The 19,394-nt window shown below is 44.2% G+C and overlaps 2 protein-coding genes and 1 long non-coding RNA gene across 4 annotated transcripts in view; 1 reads left to right on the top strand and 2 right to left on the bottom strand.

The window, feature by feature from the left end:
• LOC308587144 overlaps positions 1 to 19,394 on the bottom strand; it is a 173,094-nt gene that overhangs the window by 137,294 nt on the left and 16,406 nt on the right. The window lies entirely within an intron of this gene.
• On the top strand, positions 3,567 to 14,199 carry CACYBP (calcyclin binding protein). 2 transcript variants are annotated; one of them, XM_081194534.1, is made up of 6 exons: positions 3,567 to 3,725; positions 7,199 to 7,394; positions 8,657 to 8,753; positions 10,470 to 10,569; positions 11,807 to 11,901; positions 13,120 to 14,199. In XM_081194534.1, exons 1-6 carry the CDS (start codon positions 3,717 to 3,719, stop codon positions 13,277 to 13,279), a joined length of 657 nt encoding a protein of 218 aa, XP_081050660.1. In that variant the 5' UTR covers positions 3,567 to 3,716; the 3' UTR covers positions 13,280 to 14,199. The 2 variants fall into 2 exon arrangements, with proteins under 2 accessions (XP_081050660.1, XP_081050661.1); XM_081194535.1 differs by lacking the exon at positions 3,567 to 3,725 and adding an exon at positions 3,747 to 3,861.
• On the bottom strand, positions 14,200 to 18,680 carry MRPS14 (mitochondrial ribosomal protein S14). Its single transcript, XM_081194552.1, has 3 exons — positions 18,529 to 18,680; positions 17,449 to 17,607; positions 14,200 to 14,633 (listed from the first exon to the last, which is right to left on the bottom strand). The coding sequence occupies exons 1-3, from the start codon at positions 18,562 to 18,564 to the stop codon at positions 14,451 to 14,453; spliced, it is 378 nt and encodes a 125-aa protein (XP_081050678.1). The 5' UTR covers positions 18,565 to 18,680; the 3' UTR covers positions 14,200 to 14,450.

Below are 19,394 nucleotides of genomic sequence, written 5' to 3'. Positions count from 1 at the left end.
ATACTTGTTTTATATCTTTCTAAAGTGCAAAAAACATTTGTTACATTTTTGAATTTAACATAAAATGTTTATAGAAATGCTTATTTCATGGAGAATTATACTATTGCTTAAATTGATGGAAATATTTTTTTTATTATGTGTAATGTGTATAATAATGTCTCACAGGCCAACATCGCTACTGGATAAGAAGTTGGTTATGTACTTGGTTTCCATGTTATGAAAAGTGTTCCTGGGACATTGTTCTGTGCTGATTTTAATCCAAATTAACGCAATAGCCTATCAGTCAGTTCTCTACAATAAAGTTTAATGATGCTCACTTTGCCATTGTTGTTGTTGTTTAGTCGTTTAGACATGTCCGACTCTTCATGACCCCATGGACCAGAGCATGCCAGGCCCTCCTGTCTTCCACTGCCTCCCGCAGTTTGGTCAGACTCATGCTGGTAGCTTCAAGAACACTGTCCAACCATCTTGTCCTCTATCGTCCCCTTCTCCTTGTGCCTTCTTTCCCAACATCAGGGTCTTTTCCAGGGAGTCTTCTCTTCTCATGAGGTGGCCAAAGTATTGGAGCCTCAGCTTCACGATCTGTCCTTCCAGTGAGCACTCAGGGCTGATTTCCTTCAGAATGGATCGGTTTGATCTTCTTGCAGTCCATGGGACTCTCAAGAGTCTCCTCCAGCACCAGAATTCAAAAGCATCCATTCTTCGGCAATCAGCCTTCTTTATGGTCCAGCTCTCACTTCCATACATCACTACTGGGAAAACCATGGCTTTAACTATATGGATCTTTGTTGGCAAGATGATGTCTCTACTTTTTAAGATGCGGTTTAGGTTTGTCATTGCTTTGCCATTAGGAGTTTTCATTAGGAGTATTTGCCATTAGGAGTTTTCAACACTATAATTCAAAATTTGACTTGCTCATGATAACTGAGGGCCAAACCAAACATATTAATACTGTGGTTAGCAACCACATCTGGTTGTGTTGTTGTTTTTTATGAATAGTATGTACTGTGGGAGGGTATATACAAGTGAATATTATTTATTTGTGAAGTTTAAGTGGTTACAAAAAAAGATACCTAAGACAAAATAAAAATACATAACACAGTTAAAATAATTATTAAAACCAGGCATTCTGTCAAATAAGTTTGCTTCCCTGAATAACTTGTATTATTTTAAGAGCAAGAGGAATTAAAAACAAGATGACAGAATAATAATCAGTAGCATAAGATATATTCCAGAGTGAAATATAAGGTTCATATTTATACAAAGCATATCAAATAATCATTAATGCCAAATAAACTCAAATTTAGTAGAAACAGTCCCAAGCAGAAGAAATTGAGGAGTCTGCATGACCTCTGGCAGCAAGGATTTTATGAGTCAGTTTTTCAGAAATGGCAATAAGCATGACTTTTAAATCCACAAATCCAGAGAGTAACAGGATGTGTCCTTCCATTCTTGAGAGATCACTAAATGAGCAGTAACCAACAGATACAGAGAAGTAAGCATTGGCACCATCAGAAATGGATAAAAAACACAACTTCGCGTCCATGGTGACCTGTTTGCCAACAATAATACCAATTTACCACCAGTTTCCAGAACTTGTGTACATAGTTACAGCGCTACCACATATGCCAATACGTACCTTGAACCTTAAAACCCTGCCACCATAAGAAGCAACTGGATCTTACAATATGAGCTAGCTGAACCTGTGTTAAAAACTAGTGGACTTGGAGGAGGAGTGGACCAGATCTTGTGCCATTGAGAATCTTTTCATTTGCCTGTAGGGTCCATCTCCCAAACCAATTAAGACTGTAGCAGCAGGGAATATATAACAGACACTGCCTTTCTGAATCCTTGCGACAGCTAATCATAAGGTTTTAGGGCTCCCCACAAACTTTTCTCCTTATAACTGCTGCTCTGAGTTTCCTTTATTCAAACCTCTGCTGCTGTTCAGCTTGCCTTCTCTTATGCTCTCTTCCCCAGCCCATGCAAATCAAGAACTGTGATGAGATGCTTCAAATCCTCTAATGGGGGCTGAGCGATGACAGCCTTACATTTGTATGTGAGGGAAGATTTGGGAAGAAATGCAGGTGGGAGTGAAATCAATCCTTTCTTGGTTGGCATTTCTGTAGTAAAATTCCCCCTGCCCACTTTCTCACCTATGGGGGAGAAATAAGACTCCAGAAGGCTGAAATGGAAAGGAAGGTGTGAATTATTTTTTTTCCAATCCACTGTGGAAGAGTTAATTCTCCCCACCATTACAGTTCAGTTTTGCAGCCCCAGAGCCTGCATTTCCTTTACTAAACATGTATTTAAAACTGGGAGTCTGATTATGTACAAAATTATGCCTTACATTACATAGAAGTATTTGCCAACCAGAACAGGAAGAGTTTCAGTAGATGTTTTAGTACAAAACCTTTGGAGAGCACCAGATTGGCAAAGGCTGGTATACTGGATATTGCTAAATATATAATAATGGTGGAATCTATTGCCCAAACAGCACTCCTTCAGTTTCAACCTCTGTCAATCTACGGTAAGTCGTGTGGATGGCAGTGATGGCCACCAACTTGGATGGCTTTAAAAGAGGATTGGACAAATTTATGGAGGAGAATTAGGCTATTGATGGCTAGTAGCCATTGTGGCTATGCTCTGCCTCCACAGCTGGAGAGAGCAATGCTTCTGAACGTGTTGCTGAAAGTCACAGGAGGGGAGAACGTGCTCTCGTGCGCAGATCTTGCTTGTGGGCGTCCCATTGGGGCCTCTGATCCGCCACTGCCAGAACAGGATGCTGGGCTGAATGCAATTACAGATTTCTCATCTGCAGCTGCTGATCCAGCCTGGCTTTCCTTACATTCTTACGTTTCCTCAGTCACCACTGCTCCTTCTTCTCCTCTGAAATATGGAGGTACAACGGACTCTATTTGCCATTGTGGGGGACTTAGTATTTAAAGTAGTGCGGAGTATTTAAACTAGTGCGGTGGGGTGGGAAAAACATTTTTGAAGGACCTCAAGTGGTTAAGAGCGTTTCCACAAGGATCTGGTAGAGACCACGGTTCAAATCCTCCCTCTCTGCCCACGAGCTTCACTGGGAGTGGCCCTGGGTCACAGTCACTGCCTCAGGCTGATCTTCCAACAGAGGAGTTGTGGGGATTCCTACATCGCAGGGAGGTGGACTAGATGACTCTTGAGGGGCCCATTCGAACTCTCCAATTCTATTATCCTATGGAGGAGGAAGGCGGGAGAGCCACGCAGGCCACCTTGCGGTCCTTGGAGAAAGAGGTGGGAATAGAAGTGCAATATCTATCTATCTATCTTGCATAAATGAATATATAAATTCTATATGACTATAATTCAACAGGCAGCCTTCGCTTTCGCCCTCGCAGAAAAAAAACCACAGAACGGCTTCTCCGAAACTGAACCCGGAAACTGCGCATCCAGAAAAACGAGACGCGCCTCTTCCGTTTCCATCTCCCCCTCCCAGAGTTCTCCCTCTTCCGCTTCCTGTAAGGGCGTGTTGCGACTATTGGCTGGGCTGGGCGCGGAGCAGTGACGATTAAGGTCAGAAGGTTCGGGGGCGGGGCGATGAGAGCAGCGCGGCCGGCGCGGTTCTGATTGGGCGCGCCGAGCCTCGCCGCTTCGGCGTCTCCTCCGGGGCGGGGGCGGTGCTGGGCGGCGCATGCGCGTGCGCGAGTCGGCTTGGTGGGGCCCCTGTTCCAGCCATGGAGGAGGTGAGGCGGAGGCGCGCGGGCGGGGGAAGAAGGGCCGTTGGGCGCCTCGAGGGGGCCGCTGACGGGGCGGAGAGGGAGGAAGAAGGGGGCTCCTGCTCATGTGCAGAGCGCGGGAGAAAGGACCCCTTTGGGAATGGTACAAAAGAGGCGGGTGGGAAGGGAGAGGAGCGAGATGAACTAGAACAGGACAAAGCGAGGAGGCAAAGTAGGCCGAGAGGGCGAGGGAAGATGCCTTCCCCAAGCACAGAAGGGGAGTTCTGTTCCAGATGGTGGCGCATTGGGGGGGGGGGAAAGGCGGGGCTGGGAGGGACCGGGGTGCTAGAAACTCAGATATATATAAGCCAGGCACCCAAAGGCCCCTTAAACTCGCGTTACCATCACCACAACGGAATGTGTATTTGCCAGGGGGTGGGACATGGTGACCCTCGGGGTCCCTTCCAGTTCTAGGATTCTGTTATCTCAACTACATTGCTTGATTGTAGTTTGCTCTTACAATGATCCACTTGTCCCAGTATGCAAGAACTGTGGTCTGTGAGCTCCATTTGGGAGGCCTGTGGAAAGGTTGCTGCAGTGTCATTTGTACTCAGCCCTGCACTTACTTTCCTTGATGGGATGATGGAGGACTAAGATGTCCATGATTCGTGCAGAAGGACAAGACAAAATCTTTAAAGCTAAATCTAAAGCTGCCTGGTTTATTCAGTGGTGGCTATCTAGTCTTTTATATATTTTATGTGTTTGGATTATCAATGCATTTGGATGATTTTACGATTTTATTGTTTAAACTTATGCCAATAAAGGCTAATAACAATAACAACGTACATCTTTTGCCGCACATGTCAGCTGGCTTGATGGAGATGTCAGTCGCCAACCTGGTGCCCAGACATCTCCATGTACAGTTGTACCTTGGTTCCCAAACGCCTTGGTACTCGTACATTTTAGTTCCTGAATGCCAAAAACCTGGAAGTAAGTGTTTGGGTTTTCAAATGTTTTTTGGAAGCCGAACGTCCAGTGCTGCTTCTGCTTGAGTGCAGGAAGCTCCTGCAGCCAATCAGCAGCCACACCTTCGTTTTAGGAAGTTGAACAGATTATGTTCAAGAACCAAGGTACGACTCTAGTTATAATTGGACCCACACCAGTAGCAAAATGTGCCTGGTGCCTAGGGAATTTCGAACACTGGGACCTTGGGCTGCTCACTGGCTCTCACCCTCACAGGGTTGTTGTTTTGAGGATGAAGTGGGAGGAGAACTATGTTCGCATTCTTGAGCTCCTTGCGTTGTGGGGGGGGGGGGAGGAAAGAAGGTGGGGTATACCTGTAATTAATAATTAAATAATTTTTCACCCTTTAAGATGCTGCTTTTTCATTTATTTCTTTTGACTGAGCTATATATAGCTCAGAAACTTGTGAACGGGTTTGGAAGGGCTCTGCGTGACTTGACAAACAGCTAGCAATAAAACTGGGCCGTCTCTGGTTGAATCTTGCCTTAGCCATGCACGATGCCCTGGACTTCTTAGGGCTTGCTGCAGTTACTGTGGAATGGTGACCTATGTAATCACTGAAGTTGTCCTTCAAGCTGAGAAATAAATTTGGGGGAAGTAAACAACAGTTGATGACCTCCTTCTACCTGTCCACAATAGAAAGTGTCCTCTCATGTTGTATCACAGTGTGGTACGTTGGCTTGACAGCCACGGACAGAAAGTCTTTACAGAGGGTGGTGAACACAGCACATGATATCATGGGCTGTCCTCTGAGCCCGCTAGATGACATCGCAAGGGATCGTTGCCTTAGGAGAGCAAAAAAATTTCTCAGGGACGATTCACACCCCGGCCAGCACGTCTTTAATCTTCTACCCTCGGGCCGGAGATATAGAAGTATAATCAGTCGTACCAACAGGCTTTTTTACAGTTTCTATCCGTGGGTTGTTAGGCTGCTGAATGGAAAATAATATAGTGCAACTGACTTTCAGGGTTGGTGTGTTGTGCAACAAGCACATAGAGTGCAATGAGATTGAGTGTTTGAGGGGGGAGGCTCAGTTAATTTCATTGTACACAGGTTGTACATTAACAATAAAGGTGGTATTATTATTATTATTATTATTATTATGTGGGATGGTGCTTCTTGGTCACATTCTCAATATTGCATGTTCTATTGGCGCTGCTTACCCCCCACCTTCTACAGTGAGCAGGACAATGGCAAGAGCAGGACAACATGCACACATACTGTGATTGTGTAGGATTCCCTTTTGTTCAGAACCTGGTTCCCTGTAATGGTGTGCCCTCTGCAAATGTCACACTCAATGCAAAAGTGAGTGTGAAGGGTCTGGGGAGCATGTGACATCAGGAGCAGGGTGAAAAGGTGTGCACTCCCGCACCCCCACCCCTTCGTGCATTTAGGCAGGGAGGGCAAATTGTGAAGAGAGGTCTAGTGTTACATGGAATCAGAAGGCACAAATTCATTCCTGCTTGACTGTAAAGGATAGCATGGAAAAGATCTGTTCTGACATCGATTCCACCATTTGTTACTTTCTTGAGTGAAAGTATTAACGTCTCTTCTCCAGATCATAGCTGTCAACGTTTCCCTTTTTTAAAGGGAAATTCCCTTATTCTGAATAGGATTCCTCGCAAAAAAAGGAAAACGTTGACAGCTATGCTCCAGATTGCCTGATCTTCTGAATTTATTCAGCTGCTAACTATAGAGAAGGGACGCCGCTGTGCGTTAAACCACAGAGCCTAGGACTTGTTGATCAGAAGGTCAGCGGTTTGAATCCCCGCAACGGGGTGAGCTCCCGTTGCTCGGTCCCTGCTCCTGCCAACCTAGCAGTTTGAAAGCACGTCAAAGTGCAAGTAGGTAAGTAGGTACCGCTCCAGCGGGAAGGTAAACGGTGTTTCCATGCGCTGCTCTGGTTCTCCAGAAGCAGCTCAGTCGTGCTGGCCACATGACCCAGAAGCTGCTCCCTTGGCCAATAAAGTGAAATGAGCGCGCAACCCCAGAGTCGGTCATGACTGGACCTAATGGTCAGTGGTCCCTTTACCTTTACCTAACTATAGAGAGGAACTTTCCAGTAGTGGTGTCTCACCTCTTGTCTTCCTCACAACTTTTCAGTATGTCGTCTTTTAAATGACAATAGAATCTAGTTTCATTTTTAAAATGTTTAGTGTCGACCCATACAAAATGCTCAATATCTATATTGGAGGAATATCTTTTTAGACCAAACAAAATAACACAAAATAATGTGCAAGCTTGCAAGTTTTCCAGGCTGGATGGTTTCTGTGGAAAAGCCAAAAATTTGTACGATATTTTGCGATACTTTAGTTGGCCTGATTAAGTTATTTCCTTAATGTGCTTTTTGTGGTTTTAACTGTTTGCTGTTCTGCACTTTGTGCTTTGATTGTACTTTATGGATTGTTTTAATTCTTTATCAGAACTTGCTTTCAAGGCAGCTTACAGATTTGTGTGCTCTATGTGTTTCATCCAGCTACATAAAGATTTAGATGAGGTGAAAGAGCTTTTGAAAAAAGCATCAAGAAAGAGAGTTCATGATGTGTTGCTGTCAGAAAAGAATAAGATAGAAAGAGAAATCAAGAACCAGATACCAAGCAAAATAAAAGCAGAAACATCTGAAGAAGAAAGACCACCTCCAACAGGATACACAGTGAAAATCAACAATTATGGTAGGTCTGTTCCACCCATACCTTTTGAATTAATACAAGAGACTCAAGAGAATATCAACATCTAGTAAACTGCTTAGCATCACAGCCAGTGTATATAATTTTTTAATCCATGAATCATAGGTTGGATTATATATGTAAAAGTAGGTTATTGTGCAGAGATTGATATACCGTATTTTTCGCTCTATAACACGCACCAGACCATAACACGCACGTAGTTTTTAGAGGAGGAAAACAAGAAAAAAAAATATTCTAAACGAAATATTTTTGTGGTTCATGCTGTGGCCACAGACATGTGATCTGACAGTGAGTTTGGAGTAGCCCAATGCAAAAATCCTGAGGATCCATGTGGATCCATGCTTTGTAACCACGGAGGAGGGAAGGAAGGGGAACCATGGATCCTCTGCTCACGACTGCAGCAGATCCCCCCCGCCACCCGCAGGCATTCGCTCCGTAACGCACAGACATTTCCCCTTACTTTCTAGGAGGAAAAAAGTGAGTGTTATGGTGCAAAAAATACGGTACTTTTTATGTCATGAACAAGGGATTTTTTGTGATCCTACAGGAGCACATGAAAACCATAATAACTGTTACTTGATGCATACTGTATTTTCCGACTTATAAGACAACTGGGCGTATAAGACGACCCCCAACTTTTCAAGTTAAAATATAGAGTTTGGGATATACTCGCCATATAAGATTATCCCTCTTCCAACGCCTGCAGCCAACTAGAGGCAGCCAGTCTTTTCATCCCTGTACACACACCGCAGCTGGGGGCCTCACAGGAGGATCAGGGGGAGGGGCGGATGGAGGGGAGGACTTCAAAGCCCTGCTTGCCTCATGCCTCCTCCATCCTTGGCGGCAGCCGGAACATACGGCGGCAGCCGGAACATATATCTCTCTCGGTATAATAGTCAATGTTTTCCCCTCATGATCCACCTCCCCAATGCTTCTTGGGGCCACCAGGCCAGCGCAGCCACCTCTTGCCCCATTTTGGCAGGAAGGGCTCCCTCCATTGCTCTCGGTGTGAGGGCAGGAGACGAGGAGGAGAAGCTGCCGCCCCTCTTTTCCCTCACCTGACCCACCCAGTTTACATTAAAAACAAACATGTTTCTAGCCCTCATGGTTGCCAGAATTGTTTGCAGAGGTGTGGGCAGTGCCTGCTAAAATCTTAGAAGATGAAGAAATTGCTCACTAAGATCATCACCTAGGGAGAGCAGTTTGGAATGAATGTAATAAATACAGCTTTCTTTTAATCCCTTTAGCTTGGGATCAGTCAGATAAATTTTTGAAAATCTACATCACTTTAAGTGGAGTTCAGCATCTGCCAGCTGAGAATGTGAAGGTGCACTTCACAGAAAGGTGGGTGTTTCATTAAATGCCAGGAAGTACAGATTGTCTTGAATCATTTCTTGCTTTGTTTGTCCTTTGCTGCTTGTTCCCATATTAAGATGTTTCAGAAGCTAGTGAAATAGTTCCCAAGTATTAAATTTCCTTCACAAACTGATGTACAGTATATGAATATATTTTGAAAAGAAGATATAATCAATCCTTGAATAGGTCTTATGCATTGGTAAGAAGAAAGAAAATTTATTATCTCCTCCCCTCATCACTCTCCAAACATCGTTCATAGCTTTCCTTTTCATAATTTTAGCTAATCCTGTAATGTTATTACATCTTTCCTCTGGGATAGGAGTTGACTTATCCAATTGTTTATCTAATACTATATTGGAATCTCCTGCCATAATCATATAGCCCATATATTCAAATCCTCCATTTCCTTAAACATTTTATGAAAAAAATCCACCAGATTTTCATTAGGAGCAGAAGTATTAATTACAGTGTATTCTTCCCCTGCCATTGTTCCCTGAATTATAATGTATTTTCCTTCAGCATCTTTAATATACTAAACCCTCATCTCTTTGAAATTATAGTTGCTACCCCTCTTGATTTTGAAGTACCATATGCTTTCTCATAATTATTTATACATCTCAGTTTGATGCCTTTTTTCTTTAGATTTCGCCCCCAGCTCCTTGTTCCTCCTCTGAGTTCCATTTCCATTTTTTCTGCTTTCCTTTCTTCCATCACCACTTTGTTTCTCTTGTCTGCTTGCCATAATTGCTTCTGTTGATTGAGCTCTGGTTAATTGCTGGACACTTCGATCTGATGGGTGCTACCCCCCCATACCCAATTTATTTTGCTGTTTTGCCTCACGGGACTTGTCTATTAGCATCTAGCCAACTCAGTTGCGTCACCGAATCGTTATTTACTGTGTCTTAAAGTCACACTAATTTCCTTACAGTTTAATGCGAATATCTCTGGGCTTGACTTTTACCCGCTTCTGTTATCTTTGTAGTATTTATTGTTGATTTTCCCTTTTGAGCTCTTTTGCTTCAGTTACCGTATTTTTCGTCCCATAGGACTCTCCCTCCCATAGGACGCACCTAGTTTTTTGGGGGGGAAATAAAGGAAAACTTTTTTTCCTTTATTTCCCCCCCCCCCCAAACCAGGTTGGGGAAACCAAACCAGGTCGGGGAACAGCGGTATGGCGGCACTCCGCCTCCCCGCTGTCCCCCGAGCTTGTGGGGCTGCCCGATGTCTGCCCGAAGCGCGGGGCGCTCTGCTTCAGCGCGCCCCATGCAGCAGGCTGCTATCTGCAGCCTAGAGAGCCCTGCGGGAACTCCCGCGGGCTCCCCAGGCTGCGGATAGCTTCCTGAAGTGCGGGGTGCTATGCTTCAGGGCGCCCGCGCGCCAGACAGCAGGCTGCTATCTGCAGTCTAGGGAGCCCTGTGGGAACTCCCGTGGGCTCCCCAGGCTTGCTGATAGCTTCCTGAAGGAAGCTCTCCAAGTTTCAGCAAAAGCCTGCATTCGCCCCATAGGACGCACACAGATTTCCCCTTCATTTTTGGAGGGGGAAAAAGTGCGTCCTATAGGGCGAAAAATACGGTATGTCTTATATGTTACTGTAGATTTGTGATACTAGATTTTAGGTGCAGAGCAATTTATTCCCCCCCCCTCCTTTCCATGTCAGCTTTCTCTGAATTTGTGCCTTTATGATTAATCTTTTCTTCCGTCTAGATCATTTGATCTGCTGGTGAAGAATCTGAATAACAAGAACTACACTATGACATTCAACAATCTTCTGAAACCCATCTCTGTGGAAAGCAGCTCATGGAAGGTAAGTGCTTCTTTTCAAGTACATGCTAACGTTGTAGATTCCTATGGCTTCCACAGCTTAGGGCTGCTTCCTGTGTTACTACCTGCTGCAGATTAGTCATTAGGCACTTGCTAGGGGGTGAGCCATCAGTTCTGTAACTTGTGGTTTCACGATGGATAGATACCCTTTCTTGATAGGCTTCCTGCCCATATATTTATGTTCTGTTTTCAATATTACTGGGCAATAGAGGACAGTCAGCCACATAACTCAGAGGCCCACTTGTCCCTGAGGTCACAAATCTGGGCTGTACCACTTGACATAACAAGAGAAACCAAAGAAACCAGTCTGTTGGGAAGAATGAACAGTATCCAAAGAAGAGCTTCCATTAGCACAATGGTTTCCCCCCTCCCTAAATCTGCTCTGGAGAGCTGTGGGAGAGAGAGTGGAGTTACGCTGCACAGCCACAAGTCCCTGCACTAGCAGAAGCACTTTGTTCGATGCCATCCAAGGGGCCTAGTCTCATTCATGTTATATATGTGGTTTCTTAGGCTTTAGCAGGCAGTATTGAACTTGATACAGTGTTCTGGAAGCTACCAGCATGTGTTTGACCAAACTGCAGGAGGCAGTGGAAGACAGGAGTGCCTGGCGTGCTCTGGTCCAGGGGGTCACGAAGAGTCAGACAGGACTAAATGACTAAACAACAACAACAATTGAACTTGATAAGGATAGATTCTTTCTCTTGGGTGCAGCTGAAAGAAATTTTTGCTGCACCCAAGAGAATGCACATACTGTATCTCGCAACCTTCAAATTACAATCATGTGACCTGTCTAGTAGAGAAACAACACTTGTATATAAGAGAGCATTTATTCTGAGATTTGTGTAGAGAATTAACGCAAAAAAATGTTCAGATTGGTGAAAACAATTACCTTGTCTTAAATTACTGACAACGAACATACTGCTAACACGAGCCCCATTCTGAATGTTTCACAACAAATTCAGTGGGTGGGCTTTGGCTGGCAAAAGTGTTGCACAGGATTAGTCTATTTTATACTTTACATGTGAGCGAAAATTGCTCATACAACGCCATCTCTCCTGCTCATTTTGCCCCTTTTTTGTTGTTGCTGCCTTATATTTTAACTCACATAACTGAATTGTCATTCTTTAAATACTATTAAAAATAAAGTTATTGATACTTAGCCTGTTCGGTAATTCTGCCACCTAGTTTCACTTTTTGTAGTGCTTTTCTTATTTTTGCAGATCAAAACAGATATGATATTGATATTATGTAGGAAAAAGCAAGAGGAAAAATGGGAGTGCCTAACACAAGTTGAAAAAGAGACTAAGGAGAAGGAGTAAGTGCACCTCTATTTCTTCTTCTGTTGCATTGCGTTTGGTAGAAAAAAAGGACTTGCAGATTAGGCTTGTTAACCCAAAGTGGTGTTGATCCATTCAAAATATTTGTCAGTTGAGCTGGTGTTTGATGCTGAGAGTTATTGTCGTGGTGTTGCCAGTTGTGGCAATCAAAAGACTTTGAGGCAAAAGTCTAATCCAGGTTCCATTATTAGTGGCTCAAATTATGCCACTTCAATAATCTTGTCTGCTGAGTATTCCTGATAGGCATCTCTTTAAGTCTGCTCTGCCAGATCATCTTATTTAGAACTTGTTCATTTTCATAATAGAATTCAATTCCATGTCTTTAATTTTTATTTTTTTTAAAAAAGCCAGGTTTCAAACTGCTGCCTGTGGGCGATTGCAGGATCCAAGCTATGCGTTTTTCGATGGAACCGCTGGGCTAAGCTGGCTCAATTCCATGTCTTTCTAAACTGCAACACAATGAGCTTTTAATCTTTGCTTGTAACATTTATTGCAGAAACCGTTTTTTCCTACTGGTGGTTCTTGCTACTCATACCTGAAATAGGCCACAGTATTTTTAATGAAATCTTCCCTGTGTCCTTACAAGAACACGAATACTTAATATTCCACTAAATATATGCAAAAACCTGGTTGCTTGTTTTGCTGCACAAAAGGGCCATGTCACTTTCTGGAATTAATACTACGTTGAATGCCAGATGTTCAGGAACTAATTTGTCCTGTAGCAAAACCCAAGGTTCTCAATATACAAAACAAGCTTCCTGGGGGATATATGGATAGTTTACCAGAGTGGCTGCAGGTGTGGTGTAATGCAGAAGGAATAGTAAGCGCAAGTGACAGGTTTAATGTCTGTACTTTTTCATGTTCCCACCTCTTACTCCCTGAGAGGTCTGATCTATGTACTTTTAACATTTGTATTTTGATTATAAGAGAGGGCACAGATTCATATTTGGGAGTTGGGAGGCTTGTAAGCAGAAGTGGGGAGAAACAAGACAGTAATTGAAAGTTATCCAGGCTTCATCTCTCCCAGCCAGTTGCTTTTAGTCTAATCCTAACAATCCTTCTGTATATGTTCGACTGATTTTTAATAAAACTTTCAGGTAAACAGGTTTAGGATTGGAGCTCTCATTATTTTACTGTTTGCTTACTTTGTGTGTAACTGGTGATGTAATTATTTTCTGTATGTTTGTATGCTCTAGGAAAGCTGCTTATGACACCTCGGACCCGAGTGAAGGGTTGATGAATCTCCTGAAAAAGATGTATGCTGAAGGCGATGATGAAATGAAGAGGTCAATTAACAAAGCCTGGGTTGAGAGCCGAGAAAAGCAAGTCAAAGATGATTTACCGATAGATATTTGAACAAATACCCATCTTAAATGTACATCTTTTGTATGGGGCTTCTGCTGAGATCAGAGAAAGTGTGCTGTTTACATAATCTTCTGCGTAAAAACAAGTTTTACATTTCAGATTGGAGATGGGAAATAAAGCATGCAGAAAGGCTTTTCCTTCAAATGTGTTGCCCTTTTTCCATAAAGCTTTAAGTGCTTTTTGTGAAATTGATAAAAATAAGTAAGCTAGTTTGAGTGCAACTGTCTGTTGTCTGAAATCAACATCTACTTACTACCCACACCTGCCCAAGTTCTGTATAAGAAACTTTCACTTCTAACCATTGAGGAAATAGGTTTCAGGGCATGTATGCGTAATCTGTATGTACAGACAAGGGAAACAGAAAGCTTCATATACTTTTCTCAGAGATTGATGGTGCCCATTTCAAGAGCACTATTGAAGCATGCAGATTAACTAGCATGTAATAGGACTGCTAAGTACATTGCTGGGAGGCTCCAGGGGGCAGGGTTATTGATGTTTCACTCTGGCTTCCTCCTCTGTGCTGATGAGGATTTGTGCCAATCTGTCCTTATGGAGCTATTCAGTGAGGACAGTGATGGACTGAACAAGCTGTAATGTAATTATTGCAATAGTCAAAATAACAGGACATTGAGGTCCTAGACCCACTAACAAGAATTGCAAAATATAGAATAACTATATTTACTTAAACCCTCATGTTCCTAGCCATTGTTTTTGGACCATGCACTCTATCTAGCGGCAGTGAGAGCTGCACCGATCCATTTAGCAGCTTAGTCAGGAAGAAAATATATGTAGTAACTATGTAGTGTATCTGAATTCTGTGTCTATGTGATATTTTCAGATTTGCTAGCAATATACACCCTGCAACAATGTAATGTTATATATCAAACCTTAAATGCAAAGGACAAACAAAATCCAAGCGTGGGACTGCTTTATTTTTCCATGTCATTTTTAAATGTACAAGAGGAGCAAGTGTGGCAGGTTTGACAAAATTAAACAAGGTTGCCCCCTTCTAGCTAAGGGTCTTCTACCGATGGGACTATTCCCCCCCCCCCTCCAGACTCCTTACATGCTGCAAGTTATATAACGGGTCTTTAATTCATCCTAGGAGTTGAAATAGAACTCAGTTTTGTCTTTTTTGAAGAAAAGCCTTGTTGGTGGTAGCTCACCACATTGCTCTCTGTACTCCAGAGAGCTGCGCATGGTCAGCCAGATGGCGGAAGACAATTCGGCTTAACCTCCATCGCCACACTACAGCTCGTGCACGGGATGTCAGAACACATCGATTACGGATCCTCACCGGGCAGGTGTCCCGGGGAAGGGCAGCAATCTCTTTTTCAGCTACTTCCTGGAACAAATAAAAACAGCGGTAATACCCATCGGTAGTCCTGGAGCTACTACAGGCAGCACCCCATTTACACACCATCTATTGGCATTCAATCTGCTGAAACCTGGAAATGGGGAGCACCATAGAGAGTCCTAGTGACTTGCGAGGAGAGCCTTTGCAGAGCCTGAAGAGGACATCCTCTTTGGGCTGTGGGGAGGGTCTCCTTGCAAGCCACTAGGATTTTCTAAGGTGCTTCCCATTTATGCACATTTCACTGACTCATACAGAGGTCCAGAATGTAACCCCTGTGTAAATTGGGAGACACATGTAGTATATATCATTCACAAGGACACTGTCTCTTAAAAGTTTAGCAACACAGGAAGGAAATGTGACAGCAACAGCAGTTTTACAACCACTATGGTTGTGACAAATCAAAGCTTTAATTCCCCCAGGTAGGAATCTGCAAACTCACAGGCAAAAATAACATGTGTCTCGAATCTGTTCCACTACTGAACTCCTCTTACTGTCAGAAAGTTTTTCCAAATGTTTAGTCTGAATCTCCTTTCTTGTAACTTGAAGCCATTGCCTCGAGTTCTACCCTCCAGAGCAGGAGAAAATAAGCTTGCTCCAACTTCCATGTGACAGCCCTTAAGAAAATGGCTATCTCAGTCTCTTCTTTTCCAGGCTAAACATAACCAACTCCTTCAAGCGATCCTCGTATTTTCTTAATCTTTTTGCAAGGGAGAGTTGAGAAAAATGAGGAAATATGGAGGGGGAAAAGGGAGTGAAGATGAAATTGGGGGTGCAAGGGAGTTTGCGAAAAAAAAGGGAGTAGGAGGCGTGGGAATAGGGTGGAAGATGAAAGGGATGGTGGCTTCATACCTGGGCAGAAGATGAAAAGGGTGCATAGTTGCAATGTGTAGGTGGAGGTAGATTCAGGATGTTACTGTGTGGGAAGTTTGTGTGCAAGGCTGCTTGCACAAAAGGAGAGTGAAGAAGCATGGACATGGGGCGAAGGTAAAAACGAGAGCAAAGCAGGGTTGCAAAACTGAAGAGAGAAGCCGCTTCAGAAATGGGAAAGTGAAAAGCAATCTTAGTAGTTGCCTGGTGTGGGAAGGGGAAGGTCTAGGAAGTTAATGGGTGAGGAATGGCGGAGGGCAGGTCAGCCCCAGTGTTGTAATAAATTGGTTAAGAAGACTTTAAATTACTATAACACAAGTGTTGTTTTCTTTAACAGTTTGTTCCTGGAGCATTCAAATGCCACATGTACACAGGTACTCAACAAAAACACTACAATAATACATTTAGAAAAAGAAAAAGGAATTTTGTAAAAGGACTGAATCACTATGGAGAACAACCAACAGTTAAATTCTAAAAGCGTATATAAAACAAAAGAGCTTTCATTATGCCTTTTAAATTTAAGAAAGAGTACAGTCTGGAACAGAATAACCAGTAAAAAACTGCCTGGAATTTTTAATTGAAGGACACAATGAGAAAGGTTTTAAATGCATAATAGATGCCACTTCCGGGAACCCACCACAATAAAGACACAATAACTTAAAACAAAATTACAGGATTCCCAAGCAGTAGGTTACATTCCAAACTGATCCTCAGTGTAATACTGTAACTGCACACAACTGGCTACCTTCTTCCATACTATTATTTGCTTAGTGGACTCTTAGCTTCTTGAAAGAATAGAAATTGGATAAACCAATGACTAAAAAAGTATGTAAAATCAATGGATGTACTGTGGGAAATGAATCAGGAGATGATTCTATTCATAACCTGTTCATAACCAACCTACAATGGTTATATCATACTGAATATAATAATAATAATAATAATTTATTATTTATACCCCGCCCATCTGGCTGGGCCTCCCCAGCCACTCTGGGCGGCTTCCATAAAAACCAGAAATACAGTAAAATGTCACACGTTAAAAACTTCCCTGAACAGGGCTGCCTTAAGATGTCTCCTGAATGTCAGGTAGTTGTTTATCGCTTTGACATCTGCTGGAAGGGCGTTCCACAGGGCGGGCGCCACTACCGAGAAGGCCCTCTGCCTGGTTCCCTGTAGCTTTGCTTCTCGCAGTGAGGGAACCGCCAGAAGGCCCTCGGCGCTGGACCTCAGCGTCCGGGCAGACTGATGGGGGTGGAGACGCTCCTTCAGGTATACTGGACCGAGGCCGTTTAGGGCTTTAAAGGTCAGCACCAACACTTTGAATTGTGCTCGGAAACGTACTGGGAGCCAATGCAGGTCTTTCAAGACCGGTGTTATATGGTCTCGGCGGCCGCTCCCAGTCACCAGTCTAGCTGCCGCATTCTGGATTAGTTGTAGTTTCCGCGTCACCTTCAAAGGTAGCCCCACGTAGAGCGCATTGCAGTAGTCCAAGCGGGAGATAACCAGAGCATGCACCACTCTGGCGAGACAGTCCGCAGGCAGATAGGGTCTCAGCCTACGTACCAGATGGAGTTGGTAAACAGCTGCCCTGGACACAGATTTGACCTGTGCCTCCATGGACAGCTGTGAGTCCAAAATGACTCCCAGGCTGCGCACCTGGTCCTTCAGGGGCACAGTTACCCCATTCAGGACCAGGGAATCCTCCACACCTGCCCGCCTCCTGTCCCCCAAAAACAGTACTTCTGTCTTGTCAGGATTCAACCTCAATCTGTTAGCCGCCATCCATCCTCCAACCGCCTCCAGACACTCAAATAAAATATATATAATAAAATATACTGAAATAAAATATATTTCTGAATCTGTGATGTAGATGGGGAGGGGATGCCTGGTTCATTGCTACAATCAAGAATATCTTAAAACAGTATTTTCATCTTACCTGGAGTTCTTTGGGCAAAATTTTGTTTTTCCTAAGGGAATTCAGCCGCAGCCTCTGATCTGCATATTCAAAAGCCATCTTCCTTCTCTTAACATCACGTACCATCCTCCAGTCAACATAATAACCCCTTACTTGTCCAACACATGGTATGCGGAAGATCTATTATTATAACAAAAATAAATCGGGGTCAAAGTGTGCAGTGGCGTAGCGTGGGGGGGTGCAGGGGGGGCCGGCCGCACCGGGCGCAACATCTGGGGGTTAGGGTTAGGGGGCGCAAATCCACGTGTTAGGGGGCGCAAATTACTTGCCTTGCCCCGGGTGCTGACAACCCACGCTACACCACTAAAGTGTGGTACATTTTGTGCAAGTAATCAGATGCAAGTGTCCAGATATCCATCAGTGCATCTGTTCTTTTAAAAAATCTAATTATACTTTTACCTGATTTGCTGACAAACGTTTTTCCAGATTTAGTCTTGGGAGGGAAAGACCACAAAAGTGTGAGCCCACAAATAATTTGCTAGCCTACCCACCAGGAGACACAATTGTTTGTAATTTGTAGCACCCTGATGGGGTGACTCACGGGGAATCCATGCCTGGCTAGCAGAAGGCACTGCAGTACAATATTTCCTACAGGCAACCAAGCAAAAGACTTTACATTCCTGAGTTTATTCTGGCGGGGTGGAGAGACAAACTTTAGTGGGGGCTTCTGTTTGGGCCCAATAACCCACGGGACGAAATCTCGGCTTTCTTTCCCCCAAGGGCAACCTCCACCAACCTGAAACACAAGCAGCTGACACCTGCCCAAGCGAAATGAGACGCTCGTGTCCTTCACAGGCCTGGAAAGGACGGGGCTCATGACGCCAAACTGTGTGGTTTTTTTCCTAATTGTCGCCTTTTCTACGTTCCCAAACTGTCAGCCGCCTCGAGCCCCTCTCGGGAGAAAGGCGGCGCACAAAACAACCCGCCAGGCGCGGCTCCGTCTCTGAGGGGCTGAAACTTGACACCCCGCAGCCAAGGCCACCCCGGCGCGGGGGAAAGGGCGGCCCCCCAGGAGGAAACACGCGCCACCGCGACCCTCACCTGACGAGACGCCGCCTGCAGCACCGCCGCCGCCATCTTGCGCCCCACAATGCTGCTCGCCAACGGCGGCGCGGAGGAAAGCTGCGCATGCGCTGCCAGCAGTTAGGCGGAGCTACTCAAGTACAAAACACGGCGGTGTGGCTGAGAAGCGCGCGGCTGCCGCCGCCCCCTTGGCCCCCGCCATACTACCCTCCAACGGCGTCGCGGCAGACTGCGCATGCGTCGCCAGTAGTTAGGCGGAGCTAACTGCGCCTAGTGGGACATAGAGATACTGTGGGAGATGTGCGCTCGCAGTTGAAGGAGAGAATGTGGGAAGTTCAGCTAAATTGGAGAAGGGAAGCCTGTTTGGGGGCGGGGAGGGAAAAAGCAAAATGAGAATGATAGAAATTAATAGGTGAAATATGTGATACAATAGAGGAACCTGTATTAGGTGAAATAGGTAATATCATGCAGTATGTAAAAGGGATGAGTACAAAAACAGCATGGAAGGAAAGCGGGGAGCCAAATCCCAAAGAGAAATGGATAGCAAATTTGAAATTAGTGAAAGTTATGAAATATACTTTAAAAATTAATATTGAGAATAATAGAATTCAAGGGAACCCCAGGGGTCACCTAGTCCAATGCTGGAATCTCAACACACAGCTCCCCTTCCAGTTTGAAGCAATACCAGACCCTGCTTAGCTTTGCAAAGGTGCTAGCAGCTTATCACATTTTGGAACTATTATCTTGCAAAGTCAGCCAAACAAGAACACTTAAAAAAACTCCCAGAATAGAAAACAGAAGACAGCAAGTGAATAATAAAAGGAAATGTGCCTTTTGTAGTGCACAAAAGCTTAATAATACACGTTTGTCAGCTGCACACTACA

The sequence above is a fragment of the Podarcis bocagei genome (assembly GCF_964188305.1).
Source record: "Podarcis bocagei genome assembly, chromosome: 5".
NCBI lineage: Eukaryota > Metazoa > Chordata > Lepidosauria > Squamata > Lacertidae > Podarcis > Podarcis bocagei.
Note: the sequence above shows the minus strand (reverse complement) of the source record. Positions and strands in the feature narration are given on the sequence as shown.